This window comes from Denticeps clupeoides, chromosome 7, assembly GCF_900700375.1.
Source record: "Denticeps clupeoides chromosome 7, fDenClu1.1, whole genome shotgun sequence".
Classification (NCBI taxonomy): Eukaryota; Metazoa; Chordata; class Actinopteri; order Clupeiformes; family Denticipitidae; genus Denticeps; species Denticeps clupeoides.
Genome location: NC_041713.1, coordinates 22,931,493 through 22,946,165, shown reverse-complemented (window position 1 = coordinate 22,946,165; position 14,673 = coordinate 22,931,493). Strand labels below are relative to the sequence as shown.

Genomic DNA, 14,673 nt, shown 5'->3' with positions numbered 1-14,673 from the left:
TCACCACGCAAGCCGTGTCTCTCTCTCCCTCTCACTCACTCACTCACTCACTCACTCACCCACCCACCCACGCACGCACGCACGCACGCACAAATACACGAGGCGATCACTGGTTGTTTCAGTATAATTATATTATATCATATTATTATCATCATTAAATTCAGTGTAGTAGCTGAAACTCTAGTAACAGAGTGGGCCCAACAGAGTGCCCACCGCAACACACGGTCCCAGCATAAAGCTAGACAGAAAAAGACAGACCAAAAAGGCACAAATAGAAGTCCAAAATGAGGAAAACCTGGACAAAGAATATTGGTTGACGGTAAAAAATACACAGAGCTGGGGTGAGGGGCTGAAAAAGGCAACGGAAAGAAGTGGCATTAAACAGAATGCCTGAAAATGGTGACACAGAAGATTCTGTAAAGATCCAGGAAAAATGAGTAAACTCAGAAAGGCACAAGTAGAAAAGGGCTGCTATTTTCATTTAAGTCATTTAGTAAAAGATGTGTAGGAGTTGTGAGGGCAGACTGAGGTTAAGCAACATAAGAAGGCACAAACAAACAAAAAAAATTAGAACAAAAATTGTAGAACAAGTCTTATGCATTCATATAATAAACAACATACAATAAAGAGATTCTGGAAAAAATACTATTATTCAGATCATTATTTAAAACTGTTTTTGTTTGTTATTCGGTGTCTGGTGAGTGAATCTTCATTGAACTGTACCAAGTCAGACCAACGTCAACTTAAAAGATACAGTGTGGGACAGGAAATTAAAGTGACAGAAACAATGGATGAGAGGTGTAGTGACATTGGGATTACAAAAGGAAGTGAATACATAGAATGAACAATACTGATAAATAAGAGGTAGCGAAAAAGAAAGAAAAAGAGGGAGGTGAGATTGCATGGGAGGTACTTGTACCAGAAGGAAAATCTCCCCTTTAAACCATTTTGTCTCCCTTGCTTATATAGTACCACATTTAATTAATCCTGCTTAACCATGGGCTTTATTTTAAACGAGGAAGTGCTCCACAAATCAGGATTCCTCAGTTAGCTCGGTGAGATAGAAGTAAGGTGGGTAACTGAGAAATCGGGTTTATAGAATACCCCCCAAAATATAGCCTTGCGCTACAGACACGTGAACCAATTTTATGACTAGCACTAGTGTATCCTTTACTTTGTAGTGCATGATCATGTGACCATTCCTATGTCCCCCTCTACTCTCAATCTTTCTCCAACCTGCCCTTTCCCCTGTGACCTGTAGGGTCACTCGGAAAGTTTGTGTTAAGAGTAGTGTTAGTACTTGCCTTGTTTAAAACCCTAAGATTTGTAAATAAACGTAAAATACTGGTTATGTATGGCTCTGACCCTCCTCTTCTCTTGGTTTCATGCTGCCTCCTTCCCTCTCCTCAAAAGAAGGAGTACTGGTTGTCAATGGCCCTTGCTCGCCCTCCCTCTTCACTCTCCACTCCTTCCAGCTGTCGGAGAGGCGCGTCCCGTTCTCTCTCCTCGCACTCATCCCCTCCCGTTGCTCCGCCACCTGTTCCACCTGCAGCTGTGCCTCCCCCTGCTTCCAGCTCGCCCCCATGGTCCGGTGGTGGTGTCGGTGGCGGGGGACGGCCGGGTGGGAGAGGGGGGGGAGGGGGCTGAGAAGGACTACGGGGTCTGCTGGTCAAGTCTGTCAGGAAGACATCGAGATGCACAGAGATTATTAGGAGAAGGTGCGTGTCAAACAGAAGGACAGCAAAGAAAGGAAACCAAGAAATATGAGACAAAGTGAGTGAAAGGAAGCAAGGAAGAGGGGCAATGAGGTAACATTAGGAAAAGAGGAGTCTTGCACCATGACGATGATAGACTCACTCACACACAGCCAGCACCAAGCTTATAAATACTATGGCCTATACCATATTTACACAAATCCTCATAATGAATTCTGCATATAAACTTTTTTTTTTTTTTTTTTTTCCCCCACACGTCACAAATGTTTCAGGACACTCTTTAATGTTTAATGTTATTGATGTTAAAAACCATTTCTGGTGCTGGATTGGAGCTGATGTGGTGACGCGTGCAGATGGGTGCTCTGCTTTGTGGTGTTCAGTACGTCCGTGATCCTGGGGCACAAAAAAAGCTACATGGAACGTCTGTGCAAATTAAACTCGGCGTTGGATGAGAGGTTAGTGGAGTGAACTGATGAACGCCACCGTTGCAGAACTGGGTGTTTTGAAAGGATCTTTTCCTGTCTGCTTTCTTCTGGGTCTCTTTAGCAACCATTTCATGTCACAATTGAGCAACTACCATCAGAACTCAAACTTTCCATCCCTCCCTCTCTCAAGTCTTATCTCACTTACACACAGTCAGAGATGGGGGTTGATGGAGAGTCAGGGTGGCGCGTGTTGATGGCATCACAGACTGTGGGCCGGCTGCCTGCCCTGTCCCGGCCTGCGAAGATGACCCAACGACAAACAACAACAAAGACAGCCAATCAGAGCTCTGAAATGCACTCAGAAGGGAGGCCTGGTGCACAGGGAAGTGCAGGGTACTATGGGTGAGTAAAGGCAGAGAATGGGTAGCTGTATGGGTAAAGAAGAAGGATTCAAGCGAGAGGAGGTAATGAGAATTACAAAACTTTGGATAAAACAGAGTTTGATGTGGTTCAGTGTACAAAGAAATTGAAAGATTAGGAGGATCAAGGCAGAACCAAGGGAATTTCAGACAGACAGAAAGCCAAGCCATGCTACATTAGAAAGCAAGCAACAAACATCCAGCAGCACGTGTTAAAGCGTGTAGATGTAGACTGCAATAAAGTTCCAAAAAAACACAAACTGTTTGGAAATATGTGGCATCTACGTGACACACGTATTACATCTCGCTCACACACAAACTACTGTTATGATAGATGAGTAGATAAACTAGCATGCACAAATATGTGGAACAATGAGAGATAATGGTCAAATGTAAATTTCATGAAGTACTGAAAGTGATCAAAAATATGCCATGAGTTCTGACCTGCCTATACATTCCATGATCTCAACTTCTGCGCAGCACTGTGAGGCAGTGTTCACTGTTTTAATCATTTAATCAATTAAGCTATGTTTAAGTGTGTGGTAGGAGTAGTAATGCAGAGACATCCTTCAAATCCCAGATGACACCCAATTTGTACCTGGCTGTCGGACAGCAGTAGCCCCCACAAAGCTGATGAGGGTTACATCAGATGCACCCCCAGACTCCAGAGGGATGGGATGCACCCGGAAATGCTCCAGCATGTCAAAGATGGACTGGAACCAGAGATGCTGAACACGGCATTGGCCATCTTCATTCAGAGAAAGACGCAGGTGCTACAGAGAAACGATAAGGTTTAAGGAGGGTTAATATAGATAAATGCAAAATAAATAAATAACCAAAAATTACTAATGAAAACGAACAAAAAAAAAAACCCTCTAAAAGTGGACCAACAGACCAACTCAGTTCTTTTACTGTTCACAATGACTGTGTTTACATGCATAATAGTAACTGGATTATGAGGCTTTAATCATTTTCAAAATATGATGTCTATATGGAACCAGAGAAATATGGCTACTTGTGTCCCTGTATCCATGATACTCAGTGAAGGGTTAAATGCAGAAGACAAATTCTGATATATATATATAGTTAAACTAAACAAAAGCTAAACAACAGTGTTTCTTCCTCCAGGTTTGCGCAAACCCGAGTAAAATCAGCTGTTATTTACATTACTTTTAAAAGGAGACACGTGCCTGAGGAGATGCTGTTATATAGAAGTAATGAACGCAGTAAACTATGTACTTCATTATACAGTCATGAGTCAGTTAAACATATAATGTTTATTTCGGATTCCAAAACTTTTCAAGACCTGTAAAATTCTTTTTTCAAATTCCATCACTTTTCCAGGTTTCTAATGGCGGTAAAAACCCAGTCACGTGCACGCTCACTATTACTGACCTTGGCCTTGCCCTGGAAGTTGAAGGTGAGGACATACTCCCCTCGGCGTGTCTCACTCTGACGCACCAGGAACACGCCGTGACTTGCCAAACCCCCAGCGAGTACCAGCTGAGCAGCCTTCAGTCTTGAGAGGGTGCCGTGAAACCACTGACATTCACTCAGGGGGTGCTCTACCACCTCTGCCACCGGATTGTCTGAGAACAGGAAGGAGCCTTAAAAAGGCAGGCAGAGTGGACAGGAAGTTAAGGATCAAGATCACTCATTAGCAAGCTACACCCCAACATCCTCCTCATTAAAGACACCATTACCTGTGGTTTCAGGCGTTTCGGCAAAAGGTGTGGCCAGGCTAGATCCGCCCCCACTAAAAAGCCGACTTTCTGATTCGTCAAGAGGGGCACGTGGTGGTAGTTCTGGAGGGAGGGGCTCTATCAGGGGGGAACCGCCAACCCCACCATAGCACACTGTAACAACATACACTTTCCTCAACATAGGTCAAAAAAATGGCTCAAAAGACGAAAACTGGACATTTTGGGACGAATGTTATGTTGGGATAATTTTGTTTATTGCTGCAATTATTTATAATAACAAACACAGAATTGCGGACTCAATGTAAACTCTCCTCATATTTCCTGTGGATGGACCAGGATCTGCATTTAAAATGTTAAATGCAAAATAACAAATAAAAGATGCTTTTAACCATAACCATGTGCAATCCTGGGTGGTAAAATGAAAAAGACAAAAAAAACCTCTTCAACATAGTAGCAATCATGTTTAACATAAGCAATATTCTGTTTTATAGATACATATATATATATATATATTCCTATTTTTGGAGATATGACTGTAGAATAATACATGCCTGCAATTTCTAATGACTCTGAAACGTACAAACACACCCTTTCTTACCAAATTCTGGCGTGCCGTTGATGTTCACCTGTGCGCCTCCGCATCCCCCGTCTACGTCCTCTTGCTCACTGTGGTGGAGAAGAGAGAGAGGCCATTCGACCTTTCTGTCACGAAAACTGTGCCGTTGTGGTTTTTTTCCTGGTCAAATCTCTCTCACCTCAAACAGATCCCGTTCCTGATGTCACTCAGCCAAGCCCTCATCTGAATGGCATCTCTCGTCTCGATCACATACTGCGCCTGGCCCTCCAGCTGAGACAGATGGAAGATGCCGCTGAGCGCCTTTCCGGCAAAACGAGGCGAACTCTCGGGAGAGCAGGAATCGTTACCTGTATAAGGAACGTGTTTTCCTTATCTGGCACCTCCAGGGCAGTGGTGCTCCTCACGTCCACGATAGAGCAGCATGGGATTATTAGTCTGGGCTTGGAGGCCTACGGGAGATAAAGGTCAAAGGTCACAGGATCCAGAAACAGCCCAGGATCAGCTCTGATGGAAGCTCTTTCTCACCTTGGGTGGGATGAAGAACTCGAGGAAGTACTCCTCTCCTCGCTCACCTCCTTCCTTATCCCTTTCCCTCAGAACCAGCCGGCACTTGTACCAGCGGCTGCCTCTGCCACCCGCAGCTCCGCCGGGGACCACGGCGCCGGGGGCACTGCAGTTGTCCGCGCCGTGGTGGAGCAGGCCAAAGGAGAAGCCCGAGAAGCTGTGAGACCCCGAGAACTCGTCCGAGGAGGAGTGGACGCTCACACCCCCCTCGCGCACCAGCCTGCCCATCTTCCGCGGCGCCCCGGCGCAGCTGGGCGGGAGGGCGGACGGAGACACCGCCGACGAGGCGGGGAGGGCCGGGGGCGGCGAGCGGGACAGCCGCAGCTTCTCCAACCGGTGGCTCCACTTCTCCTTCTCCCCTTCTCCGTTGCTCCGCCTCCGGTCGCGGGCCTCGGAGAAGGAGAGGGACGTGGCGCTGCTGGAGGACGACGGCGGGAGGGAGGACGAGGACGAGTGGGGGAGGGACAGGGGCAGGGACAGCGAGACGGGCAGCGAGGCCGGCGCGGCCTGCGAGCCCGAGCCCCTCTTCCCGTCCTGCAGGCCGGCGCTGTAGCTGTAGCTGGACGGGAGCGGCGCGGCGCCGGCGCAGGGCTGCGGCGAGTCGCTGGACGAGCTGCGCCAGTGCAGGATGCCGCGGACGCTCCCCCGGACGCTGCGGCCCACGCTGCGCAGCGAGAAGCGCTTCTTCAGCTTGTTTTTGGGGTTCCCCCCCGAGGACGCCCCGCTGCCTTTGGACACGGAACCGGAGGACGCGGAGGACAGGCCGGAGCCCTTCGGTGTCGGGCAGATTTCCGAGCGGTCCTCGGAGTCCCCGTCCGGCTCCACTTCCTCTCCGAGTGTTGGACCCGTCCAGCTGTCCTCCACCTCGTTGCATTCGCTGTCTCTAGGCGTGTCTCTAGGCGTGTTTCCGGCGAGCTTTCGGCCATTTTTCCCCGGCGCGGTGGAGGAGGACGAAACCAGGACTTGCGTGTGCGCGTAGGAGTCCCGGAAACCCTCCCGCGCCTGGCTCTCCTGTCCTGGCTGGTTGGTCGGAGGTTTCGGCGGAGGAGTCCGCAGGTCCGCGGGGGGACACGGGCCCGCCGGCTCCGGATCGGGCAGGCGAGGAGACGACGCCTCCTCCTCCAGGGAGGTGCCGTCTGATTGCGCGACCCAGCTCCTCACGGCGTCTCCGTCGGTCCCGGCGCCCTCCAGCTCGCTCTCGAAGTGACAGATGAAGCGGTCCGTGAAGCGGCGGCAGAACGCGGCAGCCGAGTCCGGGGAGTAGTGCGGGTTCTCCAGGAGGAAGGCCCTGAAGTGACGGGCAAAGTCTCCAGCTGCCACGCGGGCGTGGAACTCGCAGAACTCCGTCCAGCTGAGGCAGGGCGAGGGCGAGGGCGTGGGCGTGCCCGACAGCGAGGACGGGGCCTGGCCGGCGGGCGGAGGAGGGGGTAGAGGGGGAGGGCGCTGCGACAGGGGGAGTAGAGAGGGAGATGGAGGCGAAGGTGAGGGAGACGGGGATGGAGGGAGGGGGGAGGAGTTTGACGACGCTTGTGGGCTGGAAGGGGTTAACAGGGAGCCGTTCATAACTAGGGAGCGAGCGGCTGGTAGTTTAGCGTGCCTGATCACCGTGGATGGCCGATCGAGGATGTTTAAGAAGGATGCAATCTGTATTCATCAGACAGAAACGACGGGGCGCCAATCATTTTCCGCATTTAAAACCCATGACCAAGGCTGACCAGACTCCCTATTCCACCCATGTCCGTGTGGGCAGGACGCAATACTTGCTGCAACATGATGGTTTGGATTTGGCAAAGGCAGTCAAGGTCATACGGTTCTGAGCGTGAATAAGCTCTCTCTTGACCTGTTGTCGCTTTTGTCCTTTAGGTCCTGATAACATGGAGCAAAAGGTCCAGAGCCTGTAGAGATCACAAAAAACAAGACATCTGAGAAGCTTCACATTATACACACACAAATCAAAACAAACCCAAATCACAGAAAAGATTATTCAATTCAATATGTTCCGCTTGCATACGAACATTTCATTGGCCACGTTTAACAGTGTTAATTAAGCATTTCAGTACAATCAACTATGATGATATGCACTTTATGATGCACCAATAATAAATCAAACAGGTCCTCCTCGGGAACACTGGTGGAATATTACTCGTATATTTTTGCATTATAATTGAGGATCCGCATAGCAACGGATACCTCAACTACAAGGTAAAAGGCAGATCGTTCCGTTCAAATAGAACGAGCCTACTTCCAGAAGCCAGTTTCAATTGCGGTGTCTAGCGGACATCTTATAGGTAAAACAGACATGCGATATGTCGACCTATAATTACTACGAAGCGCCCCCCCAAAATAACCTCCATACACGATGCGATTTGTGACTGATATAACAATTATGCGCGCCGGAATTCATTCACAACCATCGGCTCAGTTTGCAACTCGACACCGATGCTTAGCTAGCCATTAACAAAATACAACCTGATGGGAGAAACTAGCCACCTGCCCATGGCGTATAAAACCAAACGAAACGATCGTTCCGCTGTTTGCTCTCCATTGCTGCAGCAACACACAGACGTGTGGCTGTACGCAGTCCGTTTTGACGGGTGTCCAGCTGGTTGCTTGATGGCTGCAACCAGCGTGCTAAGAAACTAGCCTCTGCTAGTTAGCCAGTTAGCTTTCGCTAGCTAGCTAGCTAATGCCGTCTCAAATGCCCAGGTGGCTAATGCTATTCAGAGGGAACAACAGACACATAGTAAAAACAAATATCTTACCTGCTCTTTATTATTTTAAAGACCTCTTATAACATTACAAAAGCGGAAAAACGCATTTGAACATTGGCCGCCAATTCATAACCTATTGGCCAAGTTGTTGTTCTTATAGCCTATTGCTAATATAACTGCTAGTTGCTACTACCGAGGCATCAAGAATATTACTAGCCAGTCTGCGTTACCATGGATCATATAATTTTTAGAATTACGTCCCCAGCAGTTTTACTTGGCATTTGTCAACATCCCGTTTGGTTTTGGTCCTTTATGAAGTCGCATTCTCTTAATAACTTTTGTAACAATTGTTGTTGCTAAAATATGAGCATTTCAGCCTGCTGTCCCAGTCCTTGTCTCTCGCGATACAGTGGGAGAGGGGGTAAGAGGGGGACAGGGAAAGAGGAGAATACATGAGGGGGGATTGGAATGAGGGAATAACTCGATTGCGGGAGTCGCGTGGTGCACACACCGCTCGGCGCCGCTCCATCACCGCGGGCGGATCAGGGGCGCACCGCACCGGACTCTTTCACCGCACCGCACCGCACCGTTTCTGGAGAGTCACGCATCAGCGTTCATCAACGAAATCACGTGCTTTTAAAAACCATCTTTCGCTTTGACGATAGAACGTAGAACGTACAGTTTATGCTTGCATCTAAACAATTCACTGTTCATGGCTTTTATAGTTTGATTACTATTATACTAAAATTGGAATGGTTAGATGTAATACACACACACACACACTTGTCCAGCAACAAAAAAATCAAGGTATACATTAGATCTCAATTGGGCAAAAAAAAAACATTCTGGATATGCATATTATACAGAAACCTCTGGTTGGAAATGGCATATCCAAAAGAGATAAGATCTTTTATTAGTCCCACAAGTGGGAAATTTACAATATATAAATAAATATATATAAATAGTCTGGATAAAACAGTGGCTGAGAGTATTAAAAATATCCGTATTTATGTAAAAATATATTTGTGAATGCCTGTATACATAGAATATATGTAAGTGTACATTCGTACAGAGAAGATATATATACACATATTGCACATAAGTAAAATAGAGATGGTGTATTGAATGTGTGTTTTTCAGTTTATGTATGTATGTGTGGTCATATGTTGTAGAGCCTACATAAAACAATACATAAATACATAAAAATAATTTTTCCTAATAACAAAATAGTTTGGCTTATTTTTCTGAAAAATGTTCATAATGCTGATAAAGGTGTTATTATTCAGTCAAGTCAGTCAGTAAAAGTCATGTGCTATGAGAGGCCGATCGAGAACGCGGCAGTGCATTGTGGGTCGGCCGCTTTGATAGAAGCAGCGCTTTTCAGTACCCAATCTGTCCCACTTGCGCGGAACCGATCGGAGAGGTGGTATGGATTCGGCACTGAGAGCACTGTCATTAGGTGTCTTCGACATCACTGGAGTCTAGTTGAGCGTCGGAAGCTAATGCTGGTGCACTCTGGGTAATCCTGAGCAAAGTACTGGTATGTGAAATACTTCTTTAGATTTTATATCAAGACCAGCTTTCTTTTAAATGTTTAGAATGTCGGGATTTAACGTTAATATTAAAATCTCAAGAGCTGACTAACATTAACAAGTTGGGTGTGATCAAAGGCTTCATTAAATACGTTAAGATCAGCATTTTTTCAGTTTTCAAAGAAGTGACAAACATGTTAGTTTTAGCTTTAAATGTGTTTTTTGTTTTTTTTGTGCATCGTGGCCGTGAGACCAAACTGACCTCGTATCACGTTTCAGTAGCTTGAAAAACATTTGTGTATTTATCTGTAGAAACTGTGATATGCATTTGCCATTTATCATCTTGAGCTAAGTACACCAGGCTACATTTTATAATTAATAATTAATCCCACAAGATTTGAGTTGGACAAGTTTGGTGCACACTACCAAATTAATGTGGCTTTTTAGTTTTTTCAATAGGAAGAGGGTCATGTGATACATCAAAGTTATTGGTAATTTCACAAGAAAAACAATGGTGTGCTTGGTTTTAACGTAATTAATGTTTCTGACCACTTATAAAATGTGTTCAATGTCACCAACCATTCCCATTTTATTAAGGTGTATCCACAAGGATCAGGCCTCCCCACTGCTCCGCACAGGGTTTACGACCTGGACATCAACCTACAGCCTGGTACCACACCACCCAGGGTCCGCCTCTACACCCTATTATGGGCGGAGCATCAGGCCATGGATGAATACAATTGAGCGAGACATGATGTCCTATATGTGTTCAATTGGATTCAGGTCTGGGGAACAAGTGAGCCAGTCTATAGCATCAATGCCTCCGTCTTGCAGGGACTGCTGACACACTCCAACCACATGAGGTCTAGCATTGTCTTGCATTAGGAGGAACCCAGGGCCAACCGCACCAGCATATGGTCTCACAAGGGGTCTGAGGATCTCATCTCGGTACCTAATGGCAGTCAGGCTACCTCTGGCAAGCACATGGAGGGCTGTGTGGCTTCCCAAAGAAATCCCCCCCCCCACACACACCATTACTGATCCAAATCGGTCATGCTGGAGGATGTTGCAGGCAGCAGAACGTTCTCTACAGCGTCTCCAGTCTCAGGTATGTCACATTTGCTCAGTGTGAACAGGGTGCCAGTGGTGACATTGCCAATCTTGTTGTTCTCTGGCAAATGCCAAACGTGCTGCATGGTGTTGGGCTGTAAGCACAATCACCACCTGAGGACGTCGGACCCTCATACCACCATCATGGAGTTTGTTTCTGACCATTTGAGCAGACGCGTGCACATTTGAGGCCTGCTGGAGGTCATTTTGCTTTGCATTTAACCATCACCCTTAGGCCATGAACTCCTCCTGTTCCTCCTCTCTAGAAAGGTGGGAGTAGCCTAGCGGGTAACACACTCGCCTATGAACCAGAAGACCCAGGTTCAAATCCCACTTACTACCATTGTGTCCCTGAGCAAGACACTGAACCCTGAGTGTCACAGAATTCAGAGAGGAAATGTCTAGAGAAATCGCTTACGCAGTGAAAATGACACACGTGGACTTGATCGTTGACACAAGTATTCCAAGTTTCTGCCTAATTATGCCACTGTGGTTGAGCCTATGCATGCTTGTCTGGACACAAAGTCCAGGGAACTGCTGCAGCACGGGAAGGCTTTGAGCAGGTAAAGGATATGATAGTACTCAGCCCCACCCAGGCTCTCTGACTCCACCCTGCATACTATTGTTTCTGCTGATGCTTCAGACTACGGTCATGGTGCCGCATTGTCTCGAGTGGATTTGGAACGTTGTCCACCACTGAACGAAAATATGCTACAGTTTGTGTGTGGACAATAGGGAAATGGCGTACATACTTGCGGGGACAACATTTTACCTTGTGGAAAGACCACCAAGCCGTCACAACTCTCCCAACGAGGGTGTTGGACGTGCCAGTTTATGCTTTGCAAGATGGTCTGCTCGTCCACTGTCATTCACCTATGATGTGATCTCGGCCCAGGTGCTCTGTTTGTCACGTCTACCTTTAACAGTCAGACAAAGCATCTACACCCAGTGATGATATTGCACTACTTTCTTCCGTTTTGGTTGCTGACTTTATTGCAGCTTGCACTGTTTGTCCAGAACTGACCAGGCTTCGGTTACCGCTAGCATGCGGCTGGCCTCCTTCATCAAAGAATCTTGATTCTGATCTGCTGCCTCGAGCTTGCTGTCCAAGATGATCTGGTCTTTCGTGGCTGATGTCTAGTTTTACCTCTTGTTCTTCGTTCCAAGCTAGTGTTCCTGGCACATGAAAGTCACCAAGGCGTGGTGAGGACCAAACAACGACTTCGTGATCTGTACTGGTGACACACCCTGCCGATCTCCAACTCGTTTCCTTGCCTGATGGACCATGGCCGAATTTTTTTCTTTGAAAATAGGTAAGAATAAGGCTGCTATTAAATAGTCCAAAATGGTGAATTGGAGAAAGGATCTGTCCATGTCCAACCTACTCTGGACAGTGCAGCTAGACCAGTGTCATAGTCCAGTGAATGCACTGCAGCAGAGGAAATCAAGCTGTAACAGAGAATAAATGATATCATATTATGTGAAGCAGCCAGGATTTCAGGTGATGTGTGCTGTGTGTTGATTCATGAACTTTCTTAATTGTGAAATGTTAGTTGCGTTAGTTAGCAAAGAAAATGTGCATGCACTGGAAAAATGAAATCATTATGTAATTGATGCCACATTGTAGGTCAAACAATTAAAGAGAGCTACTTAAATAAGAACAATTAAAAAGTCGTATTCAGCCATGGCGGATCTGGGGGGAAAGGAGATACAACACCACACACAGCTGGAGGAACTCTGCTTTGTAAGTCCGAAAAGCGTGTGCAGTTCTGCATAATATAGGGCTGGACAACCAGGTTGCAGCTAATGCGCTGCAGCATGATGAACTGATGCCGAGAGGTACATTAGACGAAGACAGTGCATCATTTAGCTGATTCAAAGAGGATCTCTTTGGCATGTGTGCTATTAAAATAATACAAAACGTGTGTTGACACTTTATTCTTGTTCAATGTTTTTCATGGTTTCACTTATGTCTTTTAATGTTTCATCCACTCATAAACCACATATTTCAGTCTTTTGCGCTTTAACCCTTCACATACAAAATACGCTGAATTCTAATTTTATGATGTGTTTTTAAAGGTCCCTATTGTTACATTTTTTTGTGAGATTATTTAACATTAATATGCGTTCTCCTAGCCAGCCTATTAAACCCAATTTCGATTTGCAGTGATATTTTATCATATGCGGAGACCAAATTACATCACAAGCTTTGTAAAAAAATAAATTTTGGAGAGGACATAGCCTGGTTAAGTTCTTTACATTCAAACATATTAGAACACATTAGACCCATTCTTTTCAAGATGAAGAAGCAAACAATGTCTTGAAGAAGCAAACAATGTCTTGCTGTGAAGTGTACGTTAATATTTTCCCCTTTAATTCAAAGTAACAGAAATTTTAGACCCTCCAATAGTTATTCCATACTGGAGGTCTCTGTTGGACCACGTCCTTCTTCAGGACTGGGCTGCACATGTTTACAGAGAAAGTTGCCTATAAACATGCCGTTTCCATTCAGCAAAATCTGGACAAGGTGCATCTGGAAGAAAGCCATTGTATTTTTCAGAATGTGGTGAAGGTGTAATGAAGCAGTGATGAATGACTCTTCAATACCAATACAGGAACACACCTCAACCCCATCTTCTAACATTAGCGGCTTTCCAATCTTCAGTAAAAGTGAAGTGATTGTGAAACACCGCAGCACAGCACACAGACACACATTGTGTCCTCTGCTTTTAACCATAACCCTTGGTGAGCAGTGGGCAGCCATGACAGGGGAGCAGTGTGTGGGGACGGTGCTTTAGCTCAGTGGCACCTCAGTGGCAACCACTAGGCCACCACTGCTTCACTTGAGTAGTCGGTTAGGGAGTGTTTGGCTCACCCTAAATGATAAAGAGGCAGTAAAGAACAGAACATGGAATATGAAAAAAAAACTTTAGCTCAAGTTACCTGAACAAGTTTTACGTCTTTTCCTTGAGGACCGATGGCAAGATGGCGATTCCACCTCTAGTGTCAAACACAACACATATACAAAGATGTGATTTGGAACACCAAAATAGGATTTATATTATATAACAGACATGTATAGCCTTCTAAGAGAAGGCTCAAAACCTCTTAACCCCCCTTTAGACAAGACTGTGTTAGGTAATCTTATATGATCAGAACCTGCATGCTCCTCAGCCAGGACATGATTCCTTGCATCAAGGTCGATTATTTTAACTGGTGATGAATCCTTGACTAAACGGAGAAGCTTGACTGACTGAGAACCCAGTTAGATTGGGTTCAAATGTGACAGACGGGTTTAAATGGCTGTGCTAATATGGGACGATGTAACTTAAACACCAGCTAAACATGCACAAATCGCCGCTGAGGTGCTGCTGCATTTTAGAGTGTCTTGAAATGTGAGCGGACGCTCATTTACCACCAACATTTACATTATCCAGGCCAGGCCACAAGTTGATGCGCAACACTGACTGGCACATGCTTCTCTCACAGGAACTTCCAGCTGTTGTAAATGTCATGAAACGGACGTGTAATCGGAAGGTTGTGGGTTCGAATCCCGACCCACCAAGGTGCCACTGAGGTCCCCTGGATGAAGGCACAGTCCCCAAACACTGCTCCCCGGCCGCCTTTCATGGCTGCGCACTGCTTACTAAAGGTGATGGTTAAATGCAAAGTATTTTCACACAAAGTGAAGAATTTGCATAGTGCTTCTTCATTTTGACTTGTCAAGTATTTGTCACATGCACATCATGAAAAGTACAACATACAGTGCTGCTCAGTCATTAAGCAAAAAAAGAAACTGAGTAAATAAGAATATACAAATAGAAGTCGATTTAGGACGTAATTAGTTTGTTTCTAATTTATTTGAAATATGATACAAGATGCAGATTTTCTGTGAGTGACGCAGAAACACGCAGCAT

General features: G+C 46.0%; 1 protein-coding gene across 5 annotated transcripts; it reads right to left on the bottom strand.

Moving 5' to 3' along the window:
• Window positions 1-110: 110 nt before the first annotated feature.
• On the bottom strand, window positions 111-8,678 carry sh2b1 (SH2B adaptor protein 1). 5 transcript variants are annotated; one of them, XM_028987761.1, is made up of 10 exons: window positions 8,166-8,669; window positions 5,365-7,298; window positions 5,187-5,288; window positions 5,018-5,109; window positions 4,861-4,928; window positions 4,263-4,415; window positions 3,955-4,166; window positions 3,158-3,332; window positions 2,346-2,436; window positions 1,520-1,675 (listed from the first exon to the last, which is right to left on the bottom strand). In XM_028987761.1, the coding sequence occupies exons 2-10, from the start codon at window positions 6,964-6,966 to the stop codon at window positions 1,654-1,656; spliced, it is 2,517 nt and encodes an 838-aa protein (XP_028843594.1). In that variant the 5' UTR covers window positions 6,967-7,298; window positions 8,166-8,669; the 3' UTR covers window positions 1,520-1,653. The 5 variants fall into 5 exon arrangements, with proteins under 5 accessions (XP_028843593.1, XP_028843590.1, XP_028843592.1 ...); XM_028987760.1 differs by lacking the exon at window positions 2,346-2,436 and having other exon boundaries at window positions 111-1,675; window positions 3,955-4,148; window positions 8,166-8,678; XM_028987757.1 differs by lacking the exon at window positions 2,346-2,436 and having other exon boundaries at window positions 111-1,675; window positions 8,166-8,674.
• Between the last annotated feature and the right edge of the window lie 5,995 nt (window positions 8,679-14,673).